This window comes from Artemia sp. Qi Xiang Cuo, chromosome 14 (assembly GCF_049724085.1).
Source record: "Artemia sp. Qi Xiang Cuo chromosome 14, ASM4972408v1, whole genome shotgun sequence".
Taxonomy (NCBI): Eukaryota; Metazoa; Arthropoda; class Branchiopoda; order Anostraca; family Artemiidae; genus Artemia; species Artemia sp. Qi Xiang Cuo.
In genome coordinates this window covers 41,909,153-41,924,178 of record NC_142807.1, presented here as the reverse complement: position 1 = coordinate 41,924,178, position 15,026 = coordinate 41,909,153, and the positions used below count along the sequence as shown (strand labels likewise).

At 33.2% G+C, this 15,026-nt stretch overlaps 1 protein-coding gene across 3 annotated transcripts in view; it reads right to left on the bottom strand.

The window, feature by feature from the left end:
- Positions 1-263: 263 nt before the first annotated feature.
- The window catches only part of LOC148944482 (uncharacterized), a 98,907-nt gene continuing 84,144 nt past the window's right edge, over positions 264-15,026 (bottom strand). For all 3 annotated transcript variants that reach the window (XM_089100269.1, XM_089100268.1, XM_089100270.1), the window contains 3 exons: positions 12,249-13,203; positions 5,815-6,015; positions 264-2,033 (listed from right to left, as the gene is read on the bottom strand). In XM_089100269.1, the coding sequence (XP_088956395.1) occupies positions 1,899-2,033; positions 5,815-6,015; positions 12,249-13,203 (1,291 nt within the window). In that variant the 3' untranslated portion in view covers positions 264-1,898. The remainder of the gene's footprint in view (positions 2,034-5,814; positions 6,016-12,248; positions 13,204-15,026) is intronic.

Below are 15,026 nucleotides of genomic sequence, written 5' to 3'. Positions count from 1 at the left end.
TTGTTTTTCCATTTTAACCGGTACTACCATCCCTCAGTCAATTTATCCATCCCCCTCTGAAATTTATCACCGAGTTCGGTCCTGTTAGAGACATGATTTACCTGTAAATAGTGTTTCAGCAAACCGTAGTCATTTTATTAACCAAATTGTTGCAAATTTCATGAGAACTAACTTTAATAAAATATCGTTCTTTTAACAGTTGAGAAAACTTGTAAGATATAAATAATTTCGTAACTTGTGGTCCAAAAGTTAACTAACACATATTCCACAATTGATTTTATTGCTTTCTAAAAGTACATCATCGCAAAATACTATCTGTGGGATGAAAATGAAAGAAAACAATCCGACAATCATACATAAACCACTAAAAACTAAACGTCTTAAAAAATAAGAAAAGAATATCCATCTGAGTTTCGTCACAATTCTAAAGTACAGACCTAAGTTTCAAAAAGATGGAAAAAAGTCTAGAAAGTGATTGATTGCATCAATAATCAAAGTCACTATATAGAGAAAGACTAGTTTCAAGCAACTAAGTTGCATGAAAAATTATGGCAAAATTTTGCTTCAAACAAGAATAAATAAGAAAAATTACATCTAGCAATTTCACAGAGGGTACTAATTGATTGAGCAGAGCCTTCAATCATTCAACCGGAAAATCAATATTTTCAGAGAATGCAGGCCCAGACGAGAAGAGCATCAGTATTATCATTTTTTTGGACTAGCCTCTCCCCAATTTTGTTTCCAAGATTTGTGATTAAAAGATGTTTTGAATAAATTTTTACGTTTTCACGCAAGATAAAAAATTAATTTTTCGTCATGTGAATTAATCACAAGAGCTGAGTAAAAGGTGATGGTGGTTACGAGAAAGGAGATAAATAGAAATTAATCCTCTTGCTAGGGATTGAACAGGAACAAGTTCAGTTGCATACTGCAAAACATCATCTTCGCGTATTCTTAGGAAGCCCAAACTCAGTTGATACTAATTCATCACCGTACTGAGGCTGTATCTTTTATGTATTTAATTGTAATACGTCTTAGTTGTATTAATATATATTTGATTTAACCTAGAAACTCACAAGCCGACCTTTAAGTAAATTATTAAATAGAGCATGTCATATTGATAAAAAATTAATAGTACTAGTGTGATAGAGAATATTGTGATTGCCTTAAATATGCGACATAATAGTAGGAAATTTGATTAAAAAACAAGGAAAAGGAACTTGCAAATGCAGTCTTACTTTAAAAATTTATGTTTTACTTAGCGACCTAACAATTCACTACAATCATTAGTCATTCTTTGAAGACGTAGGACACTTCAAATTGCAATTTTTTAACTTAAAAAATATACAAAAGCTTTATATATTTTTTTTTTATAAATGCTAATCTTTTCAATTCTTGAGCCTTAAGGAGTTGAGCATGAGGAAACTGGTCTTTCCACAAATAAAGCTTAAACCCGAAGTTTAAAAATTGAAATTTTATGTTCCCGACAAGAAGTTCTCAACCTTTTTCATGGCAAGCACTCTTTCGAGTCTTGGTAACACAATACCATTAGAGCCATTTACAAAAATTCGCTCATGTATTAATCTTTATATTTCCCATTATGAACCCATAACAAACATCTGCAAAAAAACCATATATTTCCTAAACATTAAGGGGGGGGGGTAAGTTACGAGTAAAAGAGCGATACCTTGGAGTAATGGCACAATGACAAAAAAGCAACAGAAGCACATCCATGAAGTACAAAAACAATCCTTAAATAAAACAAATAGATCAAAATCTCCGTTAGGACTTCAAAATGAGTGGGAAAAATAGCAAAATTACGGCAAGAATTAAAAACAAAATCTTTGGTGCTGAGAAGCAACACGTCAAGTATATTACTTGGCAAAACAAAATAACACTCATTGAAAGTTGATTTTCTGAGGCAGGTTGACACAGTTTCCAGATAGTGGCACTTTGTGTGTGATGTTTACACCAGTTCTTACAAGTACGGAGCGGCCATCCTTTTGATTTTCTTGTGATGGCAAAAAACCAAGCTGGAAAATAATTATTATGTAAAAACATGAAATTGGGTAGGAATCAAGTATTGGATACGAAAATTGAAAGGAAGCAAAACTAGAAATAGAAAATGAGAGGCGCTTATAGAAGGTCGGGTTGAGAATTAAACAAGCAGAAATCATGCATTTGCGATTCGATTGCTTGATTGAGTGTTTCTATAGATAAAAAAAGAAATGAAGTAAATAGGATATAACGCCCTTCGATTATGTGAATAGCGATTCCTTCTTTAAATTGCGATTTTAGACTTTGATCATTATCCGATGAGGATAGTCATCACTTCAGCAATCAATACATAAAAAGAAACAATGCGGATACATCTTTGAATCGTCATGCTACAATACATGAAGTACAAAAATTATCCTTAATTAAAACAATATATATACAAAACAATAAAAATAAAATATATTAGAAAAATTAGTGAGACATGTTCTGGTTACTGGGTCATAAAAAACCACTGCGTACCCATTTCTTTTTTCCAGTAATTTTAGAAAGATTCCTCTTTCCTTTAAAGCAATTAATTTATTAGAATATTCAGTACAATAAACGAACACTGATTTCTAATTTCTGGTTATACTCTAGGAACACAGTTATATTTCAACAGAAGTTTCTTTGTGCTTCTAATGCAAAATTTCTTCCCCTAAATTCTACTGTGTAATCTGAATGTTATCATCACCTACAGTTTTTGCTTAGTAATTTCTATTAAGTTTTCTTTTTCTTATAAAACTTAGGGAGGCAGGGCTTATTAAAAAGAAACATCAATGATTTAGCATTTTTTTCCCGAAGTTTTTAACTACGAGCTTAAGAAAACAAACAATATTGTTTATACATCTCCATTTTTCTTTTTGCAACAAAATCTTTAAAAACTTTTTGGTTGAATTCCTGCATTTCAGACGCAAAAACTTAAAACAAAAAATCCTAACACCGAACCAAAAGTACCATTATTAAGCTGCATAGAAAACAGAAACTAATAATACAGAGGAGCATGTTTGTAAACCAGGTTTGGGGCTGAGGAAGTTCTCCCTTTATCTCTCCCCCCATCTTTTCCATAAGAGCCGACCAAAATCAATTCTAACTTTGGGGGAAATATTAAGAAGCAAAAATGGTCAGTTATTTGGGCATAAAGACACTTTCTGCTCATGTATGTAGTTAAAAAGTAACACAATCCCATTGACTTTCAAATTTGGAAAGATGGTTTTTTAAGTAGGATTATAAAAAAACCGACTCTGGCTTATAATTATGTGGTATTATCGAAATCAGCAGTAATCTCTTCTTTTATTGCGAGATGGAGCTCAAAATGGGTGAATGTGGAGTAAGCCCAGTAAGCCTACTTTTTCATTTGGCATTAATCGTAATCAATTTTAAACAATTAAGTGCAAAGATCGAAGTTGAAACTTAAAACGAACAAAAATCGATGTTTCCCAGCTTAAGACAGACATAGATGAAAATCAGACACTACAAAGATTATTTCCTAAATTTTTAGGATTCTGAAAAACTAGCAGTTTACTGAAAACACAAAACCGACACAACAGAAAAAGATTAGGAGCAGAAAAATCTTTAAGTAGCAAACGAAAAATAAAAGACTAATAAAAGGTTCTCAGAACTCTTTCACCAGTCATAAAACCAATAAATTTTATTTGTCGAAAACCTCAAACAAACTCAGTTTTCAGTAAAGCGCTAGTTTTTCAGATATGTTGCAAAAACTGCGAAGCAATGTATTTTTTTACGTCAACTTCGATGTTTACTTTCATCAGAAAAACTTCGTTTTTTTTAAATTTATTTTTGTATATTTTTGGGTTTTAAGGATACACACAATATACTTTACAATAGATCTTTAGCCAACGTAGGCGAAAACAAAAGAAGTCAGCATGATTTTTAAAAAAAATAGGCGAGTAAATATAGGTTTTATTTTGCACCTCCCTTAAAATTTACCTTCAAAATCCGTGATTTTGTCTCACAAAGAGTCCAAGAAAACATTATCCTTCCCCTCTTCAAGTTGTACGTAAAAAAAATTCGATTACTTATGAAATACTATCCTATGTGAAATACATAAATCCTAGAAAACCGAAAGACGTTAAATTTTTTTTTGGATATCTTGTTAATACAATTGCAGAAATTCATTGTCATTGTAATTGTTCTACTGCAATGAATTTTGAACTTCTCATACGAAAGTGTACTGTCGTTATTTTTGTATCTTGCACTTTTATATTTTAGGAGTACAGTCCATTAAAATCATATTTTTATGAAAAATACAAGATTAAAAATAGAAAATTCTCAAAATTCAGAAGGTGGCACCTTTCCCTGCCCCCAAATGACCGATCTGTGTGTGACGTCAAACCAGTGATCAATTCATACAAGGCTTGATGGGGCCGGAGAAGTAACACCCTAATTGCGAAGACTCCATGTGCTAGTCCCACAAGCGCTAGAGAGAGGGAGAGACAGATAGAGATATATAGATATACAGAGAGAGGGAGAAAGAAAGAAAGAAAGAAAAAAAAAGAGAGAGAGAGAGAGAGAGAGATATATGTATATATGTATGTATATATATATATATATATATATATATATATATATATATATATATATAACACCATCCTTTTATAACCAGCTCCAAAAATTGAAGAGCGGGCCATTTTTGAGGGGTTTGAGGGTCTTTTTTTTTTTAATTCCTACAAATTCGTTTTCGCAATAAACTTTGACTATCAAAATTAACCGAAATAATATTTAATATTCCTAAATCAACTTTAAATGATAATTCTTTGTCACTAGACAGTTTTCTCGAAATTTTAAACTTTCAGGTGCTATGGGTCGAGGTTCGCTCTTCAGTAGGTTACACCTATCGCTGCAGCCATGATTAGGGATATGAAAGTTAGATCCATAGTGACCCAACTTCTTGGTGCAACTAAAAGACGACATTTTTAGTCAATGTGTTCTTCATTATTTTGCCCAAAGGTACGTTTTGTTGAATTGTACTTCAAAAGGAAGACAAAAGAAGAAAAGGCGACTGTTTTGGGTGATCTATCCCCAGGGAAAAAAAATCCTGACTTCTATGTGAAATACAAGCTAATTCAGATTTTTATTAATGATTTAATTGACGTTATAGAGAATAAATGTGCTCCTCAAATAAATTTTTACGTGCGTGCCTGAACTAAAAATAGGCTAGAAGAGACATGATCATTTTCCAGTATGTACGAGTTGGGTCAAAGTTTGTATAAACTTGATCGATTTCCCTTAACCATTCGAAAAAAAAATCCAATTGCAGCTGAAGAGAAAAATGAAAATTTTAAATGGAGAGGCAAGCTGCAAGGGGATGTACGGCCGGGACAATCCCTGAGGTGCTACTAGAAGTGACTTAAGTTTAGACATGTAATAGGAAGCTTGAAAGTGTTATTTCGTAATTTTACTTTTATAGATTTTCAACGTATTTTAGTACTATCAGAAAACCCCAAAACAATGATTTTAAGGTATACAGTAGTTTATCAATTTTTTCTTACTATTTTTCTATTTTTTTTTTACAGCAGTTACAACTTTAATTCTCTATGATTATGGTAACAATTTATATTTTGTTTAAGGTAATATATTTACAAGGTTATGTCCATCTGTCTTTGAATTTAAGAATTTAAATAACTGACATTTTCCTTACAACTGAAGAGCAAATCAGTAGATGGCACTGACAAATTTCTAACAGAGAATGGCTTGAGTTTAAGGTCTTCTTAGTTCCACTGAATGTTTTTTTTACACTATGAAAATGTTTCTAGTTACCTGACCAAGACTGTTGTTACCCCAACTCCACAATTCCCCAAGCCTGTCACGGGCAACACAAAAGTCCAATCCAGCTCCGACGTCTTCAAATGCAAGATCTTCTTCTTTAAATTCAACTTGTGTTAGACCAATCTTTGGTCTCCATCCGAATATATTGCCCTTATCTGTTAGTAACACAATCTGATTTGCACTGCATGTAATCTGTAAGAATATGAAATTGTATTTGATTCAAAAACATAATACATTAAAGAAAAACCCTAAAAAGAAAGTTATGTAAGTTATGTCCTGGGGGCATATAAGGTGTTTATAGAAAGTGTTGCCGTAGAAACTCAGAAAGGGCTCATTCGATTGGAAATTGAAAATTGTCGAAAGTGATTGGAAGTTTTAACATTTTTATAGTAGGCTAAATATCGATCTGGGTACTATGTATTATTATTTTTTCTTTTTTTTTTGTTTAGACCTGGGCATTTCGCATCGAAGGAGTTGTCGTAAAAACTTCGAAAAGGGTTCATTCGATTGAAAATAGAAAGGAATAATGCCCTTTTTAATAGTCGAAAGTGAATAGTCGAAAGAAAACCCCTATGCCTTCCCAAGGCCAGAACAAAATTTGCAGTTTACTGAAAAAAAAATACAAATGAATGTGAATTGTCAGTTTAATATACATATACTGATATTTATTAATCAAAATGTTATTATTATTTGGTTTATTAAAGCTATAAAAGTAAAAACATTTATTTTTTTTTTCAATAAAGGGCAAATTATGTTCTGGCCTTGGGAAGGCATAGGGGTTTTGAGCCCTACTCATGTTAATTTCTGCTCGTTTTGAGTTTGACTCAGTTATTTATTGTAATTTATGCTCGTTTTTGGGTTTCATTTATTTACCGATGCTGATTTGTGGTAGTTTCACGCTTGGTAGATTATTTTATTTTATGCTCATTTTTGGTTTAGATAAGGTAAGATATTTATTTCAAAAAGATCACTATCACAAGCCCACAAAGGGCCAAATTCGGACTTCGGAGTCGACATTATAAATGGTTGCACTAAAACTGGCAAAAATGCAAAAAACAACAACGAAATAGAAAAATCATTATGAACAATCATTTAACAGTCAATAATTAAAACTGTAAAGTCAATTAAAAAGTTAAAAAGATAAAAACTGGTCAAACTAAACTTACACAAATACGAATCGGAAAAAGAATTAGAACGGACATAAAAAAAGGAAGGGGGGAATAAGCGAATATACACAAAAAAAAGAGCGAGACATAAATGCAAATAAATTAAAAGGGACACTAAGAAAGTGTCAGTAATCAGACAACAGTAAGTCAATAAAAGAGTTAAAAAATAAAAACTGGTCAAGAAGGGGGGGGGGACAAAAAAGAGGGGGAAAAAAGAAACTATTGGGACATTTTATTCATTTTTTCTGTAATAAAGGGGACAAAAGTTCTTTCGTATCTCGAAGTAACGCAGCGAATGGGGGACAAAACAGGGATGGGATCAGAAACAGATCGAGGCGGCCGTAATCTGGATGGGGAGTGACGTTTGGGGAAAATTCTTTAATGGAGTTCTTTACTTTTCTTTGAAAAACTTATTTTGTGGAAAAAGTTGTTTTAGTTAATAGAGTAAAAGTTGCCTCTGTGGAGTAAAAAATCTATATTAGACTATTTTACCCGTTCAAATAATCTATTTTTGAAAAATTATCTGTATGGTGGGCGAACGATATTCCAAAATCCAGGTATGAACAAAGTTCCAAAGCAGCCAGTAGTAGAGTTTAAAAACCTGCCGACACTTTAGCAGCACAACTTGTGTTTTGACAGCTTTTCTTTAAACAAAAAGTATTTTTATATATAAATGACATTTCCAGACAAAATCTACCACCAAATTTGAAAACTGCCAAGTAGCATTGTTACTTTGCTAACCCACTTTTTCCATGACGGCCAAAAGCGTTCGACTACATAATACATTCACAGGCAATCCTCTCTCAGCTGGGAAGCAGAATAAACCCTTTTCTTTGCGGTTTCATTTGGAATAGGTATGGCAATGTGTCCATATGGGTGCGGCTAGCAAGCCAGCTGAGCAACACCATTGTTGTTCAGAAAGGTTTGAAACAAGGCTCAGTACTTAGCCCAGGTCTTTTCAATAACAGCATTCGAACCGTCGCTAAAAATAATCCTCCATATCTGACTGAGCCTTATGTCTATGCTAGCCACCCCTGCTATGTAGACGAGATCTTCTAATATCAGACGATCTCCGAGCTCTCCAAATGCAGTTGATATAGTTATGCTCGTGTATCAATGAGATCGGCTTCCAAGTCACCCTGAATTTATTCCCGTTTGGTTTAAACTGTTAGAGCTACTAAAGCCCTTGCTATGTCAGACTTGAAGTAAAAGCTAAGAAAATAATGCAGGCTGCTTGGCCGAGTTAAATGTCAGTTTCACAAGATGACCCAGGCAGAGTTTACAACACTTTTTTTTGGCCCCACGTGCCTTCTTTCTGGTCCCAATATCGATTTTCTTCACGTTATCTTAGAAGAAGAACATTGAGCCTATATTCCGCTTTTGGAAATATCTTCTCCAGCTCTGGACCTTTGATAAACACTACGTTTCTACTAGATACGGTATTTTCGATAATCCTTAAAAAATGGACTCGTCCACGAACAGATTATGCAAGCGTTGCGAAAATATCGTCAACTTTCCAATTAATTGTGCAGTTTAAGAGTGTCTAAGTAGTTGAGATGTAATTTTTTTTTGTACATACTCCTCTAAATGGATCTGTTATTATCATTATTGATAAGAAGTCCGACTAAAAATGAGGAGGACCATTCCTCTTCCGAAATGAGTATTTCTAAAGTTTTAGGTTTCTTAAGTTTAACCTATTTTGTCTCACGGCTGAGATATCGAGTTGAAAGTTTCAGGGACAGTTTTATTGGGGGAGGGGGGCATGCCACTTCAAAACTCGTGTTGGGAAGAGGAATAAAATAAATTGTATCGGATCCTCACAAAAAAGTATGCGCTTCGGTGTTTTGTTGATGTGCCTGTCATCCATTAGCAATATTTGGGTGAGTTAAGGTTATTAAACAATTCTGAGAATAAGATTTAGCACAAAATAGTTTTTGAAAGTTTTATTTTTTTTCTATTAAAAGTCATGCTATAAAAGCAACAGGCTATTGTCTTATTCCACTGAAGATTAAATCCCTCGATATATTTTATAAGGATTTGGCAAAATAAAAAAATAAAAAATGTAAGAGGGGGAGAAAGAGATAAAAAAAAAACTTATAGTAAAATAGTCAAAAAATGGTTTAGGAAAAAAGGAACTAAAAAAGGCGACGGACTGCTTCCTTTACAGATTAAAGAACACACTTGAATGAGGGTACACCACTATAACTACTAGTAAACAACTTGTCCAGCACTAAGACGCCGAGGTCAACACAGCATAAGGCCATGTCAGTTTGTTGCCTATAATTACCTGAAGGATCATTACTCTTTGAGAGAGAAGGCAACAAGGTTTGAAACACAGTCCCCAGAGTTAACAAGCACGACTTCATTCACTGTCCTGTATGTCGCTGGACAAAACCCTTCCATGGGTTTCCAGCACCAAAGAAAAACAGTCAAAAACCAACCCATTATCCACAGAGTAGCCGAGAACAGGACTGGTCATTATCAATAAGCGCAAATTTGGAAAAAAAAAATATATATGCAAAGCAAACAAAATAATATTCTATAATAAAATTTTTCTTAAGATCAGTAGAAAAACATTAAAATAATAGTAGGCCAATAATATAATAAAGAAAAGCATCTAAATTAATCACGTCAAAATAAAATAAGATATAGAAGATTTAAAAGAAAAGAAAATCTGTACATGGGAAATCAGAGCTATAATAATATTACTCAGTGGGCGAGCAAAACTTATAAACAAACTATTGTTACGCCACGTCTTAATTCAAATACTTTTGAATGAATCTTTAAACGTAAAATAAATCGTGGAATCATGGAAAAATAAAAAAAAACCGCAAGAACAGTACAATATCATCAAAGAATGCTGCATATTATATGATATTTATTTATTTCTCTCAAAATCAAGGAGTGTATATAATATATAAATGATATTGCAACAACAAAGATATACTTCAACAAACGAAACAAAGCGTTGGTTAAAAAAGGTTTAATAACATAACTGGATAATTAAAAAAAAAAAAAAAAAAAAATAAATAAAAAATAACTAAAATTATTTAAATTCTGGAGAAAGGAAAAGATTGTGAATAAAGAGAAAATTTTCCGACTTATGATTAAACCTTTCCTTCTGAATCCTAGCTAATTCTAACCGCTCTTTAATTTTAAATCTCAAAACTAATTCAGTGTTACTAAAACAAATTGGAAAAACGAGTAAAAATTTATAACATTTAAAATAGCAAAGGCGAATTGAAGATAAATCGCAGATTTTAAAAGCTTGAAAAAGAAGGGGAGGATAGGAAACATGCGGGAGAGCACCTGAATTAGAAAGATAACCTAAAATATCGCGGCAATAGATACCAAGAAGCCGTAATATTGAGCCAAATGCATTTCTATTTTTTCTTTAAGATTTCAAATTAGGCATTGACTGTGAATCTCGAGCTGAAGCACAATAAGGTAACCCCAGATAAAGAACAGAAACAGAAAATGAATCGCAAATTAGTTCAGCTCGGTTATTGTCATTGACGGGAAAGTATTAACAATTTTTAAGTAAACTAGCTTTAGAACAACTCAATTAAATAATATCATCGGCATATGCAGTAAAAGACACGTCCCGCCCCCGACAGTTAAGGGTTGTAGATAATGAACGAAGACACTCCGCCAAACATATATTAAAAATACAAGGGGATAAGACTCGACCTTGTCTAAGTCCACGGACAACAGCAATAAAGGAATCAGAAGCAGCAATTTTTATTCGAAGCCCCTGGTACCAGGATTTAAGAACTCTAACTACAGAAAGGGAAATCCTACCACTAATTAGAGCTGAAAGAGCGGAAACATGGGAAATATTGTCACAGGCTCTTTTATATCAATAAAAAGCGGATAAAGCATGGAGCCAGAAGACCGTGACTCATTAATTATTGCATCAAATGTGGAATGGGCATGTCACACCCCATTCCTTTTTTGAAGCCTAATTGATTAAGCCCAACATCCAAATGTTCGAAAAGATCCTTTATACACAATTCAAAAAGATTGCCAATTATATAGAACTCTTCTTTATCGGTATATAAGAATTACAAGATCGGAGATGTCTTTTACCGGATTTTGGACAAGGAATTTCAACCCCAACCTTAGAAGATAAAGGAACATTATCAGACTTAAGGACAAGATTAAAAAAGTCAAAAGAAGAGCCGGAAAAGAAGTGGGAGCCAATTTAAAATGATTTGAGTGGATCCCATCCTCGTTTTTAAAAGATTGTGGTTTTAATTTATGACATGCATCCAATTAAGAATCAAACGAAATAGAAAATCATGAAAATTGAAAGAACTATTCAAAATTTGATCAACATACAAAAGTTGTTTAGGATCATCACAAGAATTCGGAGGGTCACCAAAATGAGTTTCCCACTCAACAAGCAAATGTCTATTCTGTTTATTAAACGTAGAGCTTTCCAAAGTTTCTTTTTATTCACGCCAACCTCAAACATGAATATCGTTTTCTTTTCCTTCATGCACAGGTAAAACCTGGTGACCATCATACTATTTTTTTTTTTTTTCAAAAACGAAAAGCCAATTTAGATTCATGATTAAATAAAAAAAACAAACAAGTTTTTTCAACTGAAAGTAAGGAGCAAAACTTAAAACGAACACAAATTATTACGTATATGAGGGGGGTTACTCCTCAACAACACCTCGCTCTTTACACTAAAGTATTTTAGTACTTAAAAAAAAAACATCTTATTATTCCAAAGAAACGAACGTAGAGTTTCAGGAGTCGTTCTTAAAGAATTGTGACAGAATTCAAGCTTTAGCGTAAAAAGCGAGGTGCTTTGGAGGAATAATCTCCCTCATATACGTAATAATTTCTATTCGCTTTAAGTTTTAATGTTGCTCCTAACTTTCAGTTGAAAAAACTTGTTTTTTATTTAATTTCTGATCGTCTTTTAAATAATACCGGAAAATCTGGCTACTTCTCCACGGAAAAATACTTCCTCCCCAAGGATTTATTCTCTAGACAATTCAATTCCGGTGAAAATTTACTCAGGACTTAACGTCTCCACACGTAAAATTGAGTCGGCAATAAGAAAGCAAGACATAAGAAGAATTTCTAGGAATTCAGGCAAATTCCCCCAGTGTTAAGTTTCCCTTAAAAAAATCACTCCCCAGAAACTTCCCTCCCTATGGATAATCCCAGCAGCAGAGGCCCCCCCTAAAAATGTATGCGAGACAATCTTACTCCCAAGCATAGCGTTAGTAACGTTTTACTTACTTTTACAATTCTTTTTCCAGCCAAGGCCCTAAGGTCCATCCTTCTCGGCCATAAATGTAGCTTTTCATTTGGTACATCATCTTTAGGGATCAGTCCAGTTACATTAACCTCTCTTTTAAGTACATCCTGACATGCAGGTTCATTTTCAGATCGCCTTAAAGCTTCTGCATACGACACAGTGATCTTAGGAGTTTCAGTCGATTCTCTACTATCACAATACATTTGTGCATTTGACTCTCTATTATTAGTTGACCTTGAACTGTGCTCATGCTGATTTGTAATGATAACAGGATTTTTATTCGAGATAAAATTGGCATCTATAACAACTAATTCTTTATAACCACTCTCAGAGATGTTAAGATTTTGTACTTCACATTCTACATGTGTACTTCCAGCATGAAAAGAAGTAACTGAGCTCTCTGATACTCTGTTGTTATGCTTATCCTTTGAGCTTTCACATGACTCGGAACAATCCTTTTCAATTAGACTCTTTTCTTTGTCACTGTCCTGAATGTCATTAGTATCACAAACATTCAAAACATTCAAACACATATTTTTAGACATTTCAAAATTTTTTTTTGCATTTAAAATCCTTGTTCTTTTCTGCTGAAAGTTTTGCTCTTTTATCATCATTGGAGTTGACCCACAGACATGTAGATCTCCATCAAAGGTTAATACAATTGTAAAGAAATATCCACTCGAAATTAACGCTGGGTCAGCTAAATCCAGCACCGTAGGTAGGTAAATATTTTTACTTTCCCCCATTCCAGCTTGACCATAGTAAGAATTTCCAAAAATGAAAATCTTCTTTTGGCTAGTTAAGACAGCACTGTGACAGTACCCTGCTGTAATAGTTTCTACGTTGGATAGAGATTTCACCAATTTTGGAGTTCGGACTGATAATGATGAGCCATGACCTAATTGGCCGTGAACTCCCCAACCAAATGAATAAACTCTAGAAAAATACATCTTCTATTAAAACACAGACTTTTCTAGAAAGTGAAAGAAAAGTAAAGATAATCTCAAATAAGTATTTTATTGATTGTTCTTTTATGGGTTATATATTTTCATTTAACATATGTTTATAATGAGCGATGATGCTACTAATAAAATTAATACCTAATTAGTTTTACTTTTTCCTTCTGTTTGGCTTAGAGCACCAATTTATTTTTCTCCTGTTATGCAGCTTTTCCTCTGATGCCTTTTTTCCTTATATATTTGCTTGTCTGTTCTATTCATATTTCAAGAAACTAATTTTACTTTGTTTTAAATTACGACCTATTGTTTTGTTTGCTTTTTTAAGTACCAAAATTAGGAAAAATAAGGAATTCAATTTTTAACAAAACAAAACCTCCATAAAAAAAAAATGAGAGAAGAAGAAACGTGGGCGAGGAATCATCAAAGAAAAAAAAACAAAAACAAACAAACAAAAAAAAAACATAGGCTATGGCACCAAACAGCTAAAGAAGGTGCAACTTTCCTTTAAAGAACGGATTGTTAACGTTTGAATCTTTACAGACGTCTGTCAAATCCAACTAATTAGTGGGTAATTTATTTTCCCGGTTCAACACTGCAATACTTACGAAAACGTAGTGCTGCCCTAAAACTTCAGAATTTTGAAATAAACACTAGAAAAAAATTACAAATAACTGTTTTCCGGCATGAATAGACCTAAGATTTGTCCAAAGATGCAAAAAATGTTTTCATTTCGATGCCCTTTGTATTTTAATAACAGTAATAATGTTAAAAAAAAAATGATAGGTGGCACCAAGCACAAAAAAGACTAATATACCACATATTCGATGTCTAGCTTAATTTCTAGGCTAAATATTTACGATCCTTATGTCAAAGGAATCCACTGATCACTCCCTTAGGTAGATCAAACGAGTGGATGTACAGCGTCAAGTAAACCTGTTTCTTAAGCACTTGGTCTTAAGAGATTTTCACCTGTAGATGACTAGACGTTGCCACCCTTCTTATATTTTTACACTACGAATAATTTAAATTTTATATTAATGCTTTGTTACCGGTGCATGCGTTTGCTACGTTAATATTTGATTATTGGACTGGCAAATTTAGACTAGCTTTCCTTTTAATTTCATACAAAATGTCTCTCAGCTCACAAAAAGAACTCGAAAAAGGGTATACTACAAATTAACTAGTCAATCAGGCAAGCCGGAAAATCTCATATTTCTTTACACGTTTCTTGTCAGAACGCAAGGCAAGCAGGATTTCTTGACATGTGCAACAATTTTCCGTCAAGTACACATGCTGTGCAGTTATATTTTTTTTTTTCAAAAGAAACATATCATTTGTTTTCTATGTTTCAAAATAAACATAGATTTTCAAGAGTTTATATTTGTTTCTCTTCAGAAAAATATGCATAATTCGAATTATGTAACAAAGAATCAGAAAAAAAAAAAAAAAAAAAAAAAAAAAAAAAACACACTTTCATCCCAAATATTTCTCGCTGAGACTTTTTGCAGCTCTCTCAGAAATAATCACAGGCTTAGGTACACCTCAGCACGTTTTTTTTTTACAAGAACCGATGGTTAAAATCCTCTGCTCTGCATTTGCGTTTAAAAACTGTTAAGAGGAAAGTAGGTGCCGTTGGGAATGTCCCATATGTCGGCTGGTATTTTCCCTGTCTTAGTTTTCAATTAAACCCAGCATGATCAATTTCAAACTCCCAATGCTAACCACACATGAAATACCAGGAAGTAGAACTTGCGAGAATTCACACTTCTATCCCGCTAATAATTTCTTCTGCATTTAGAT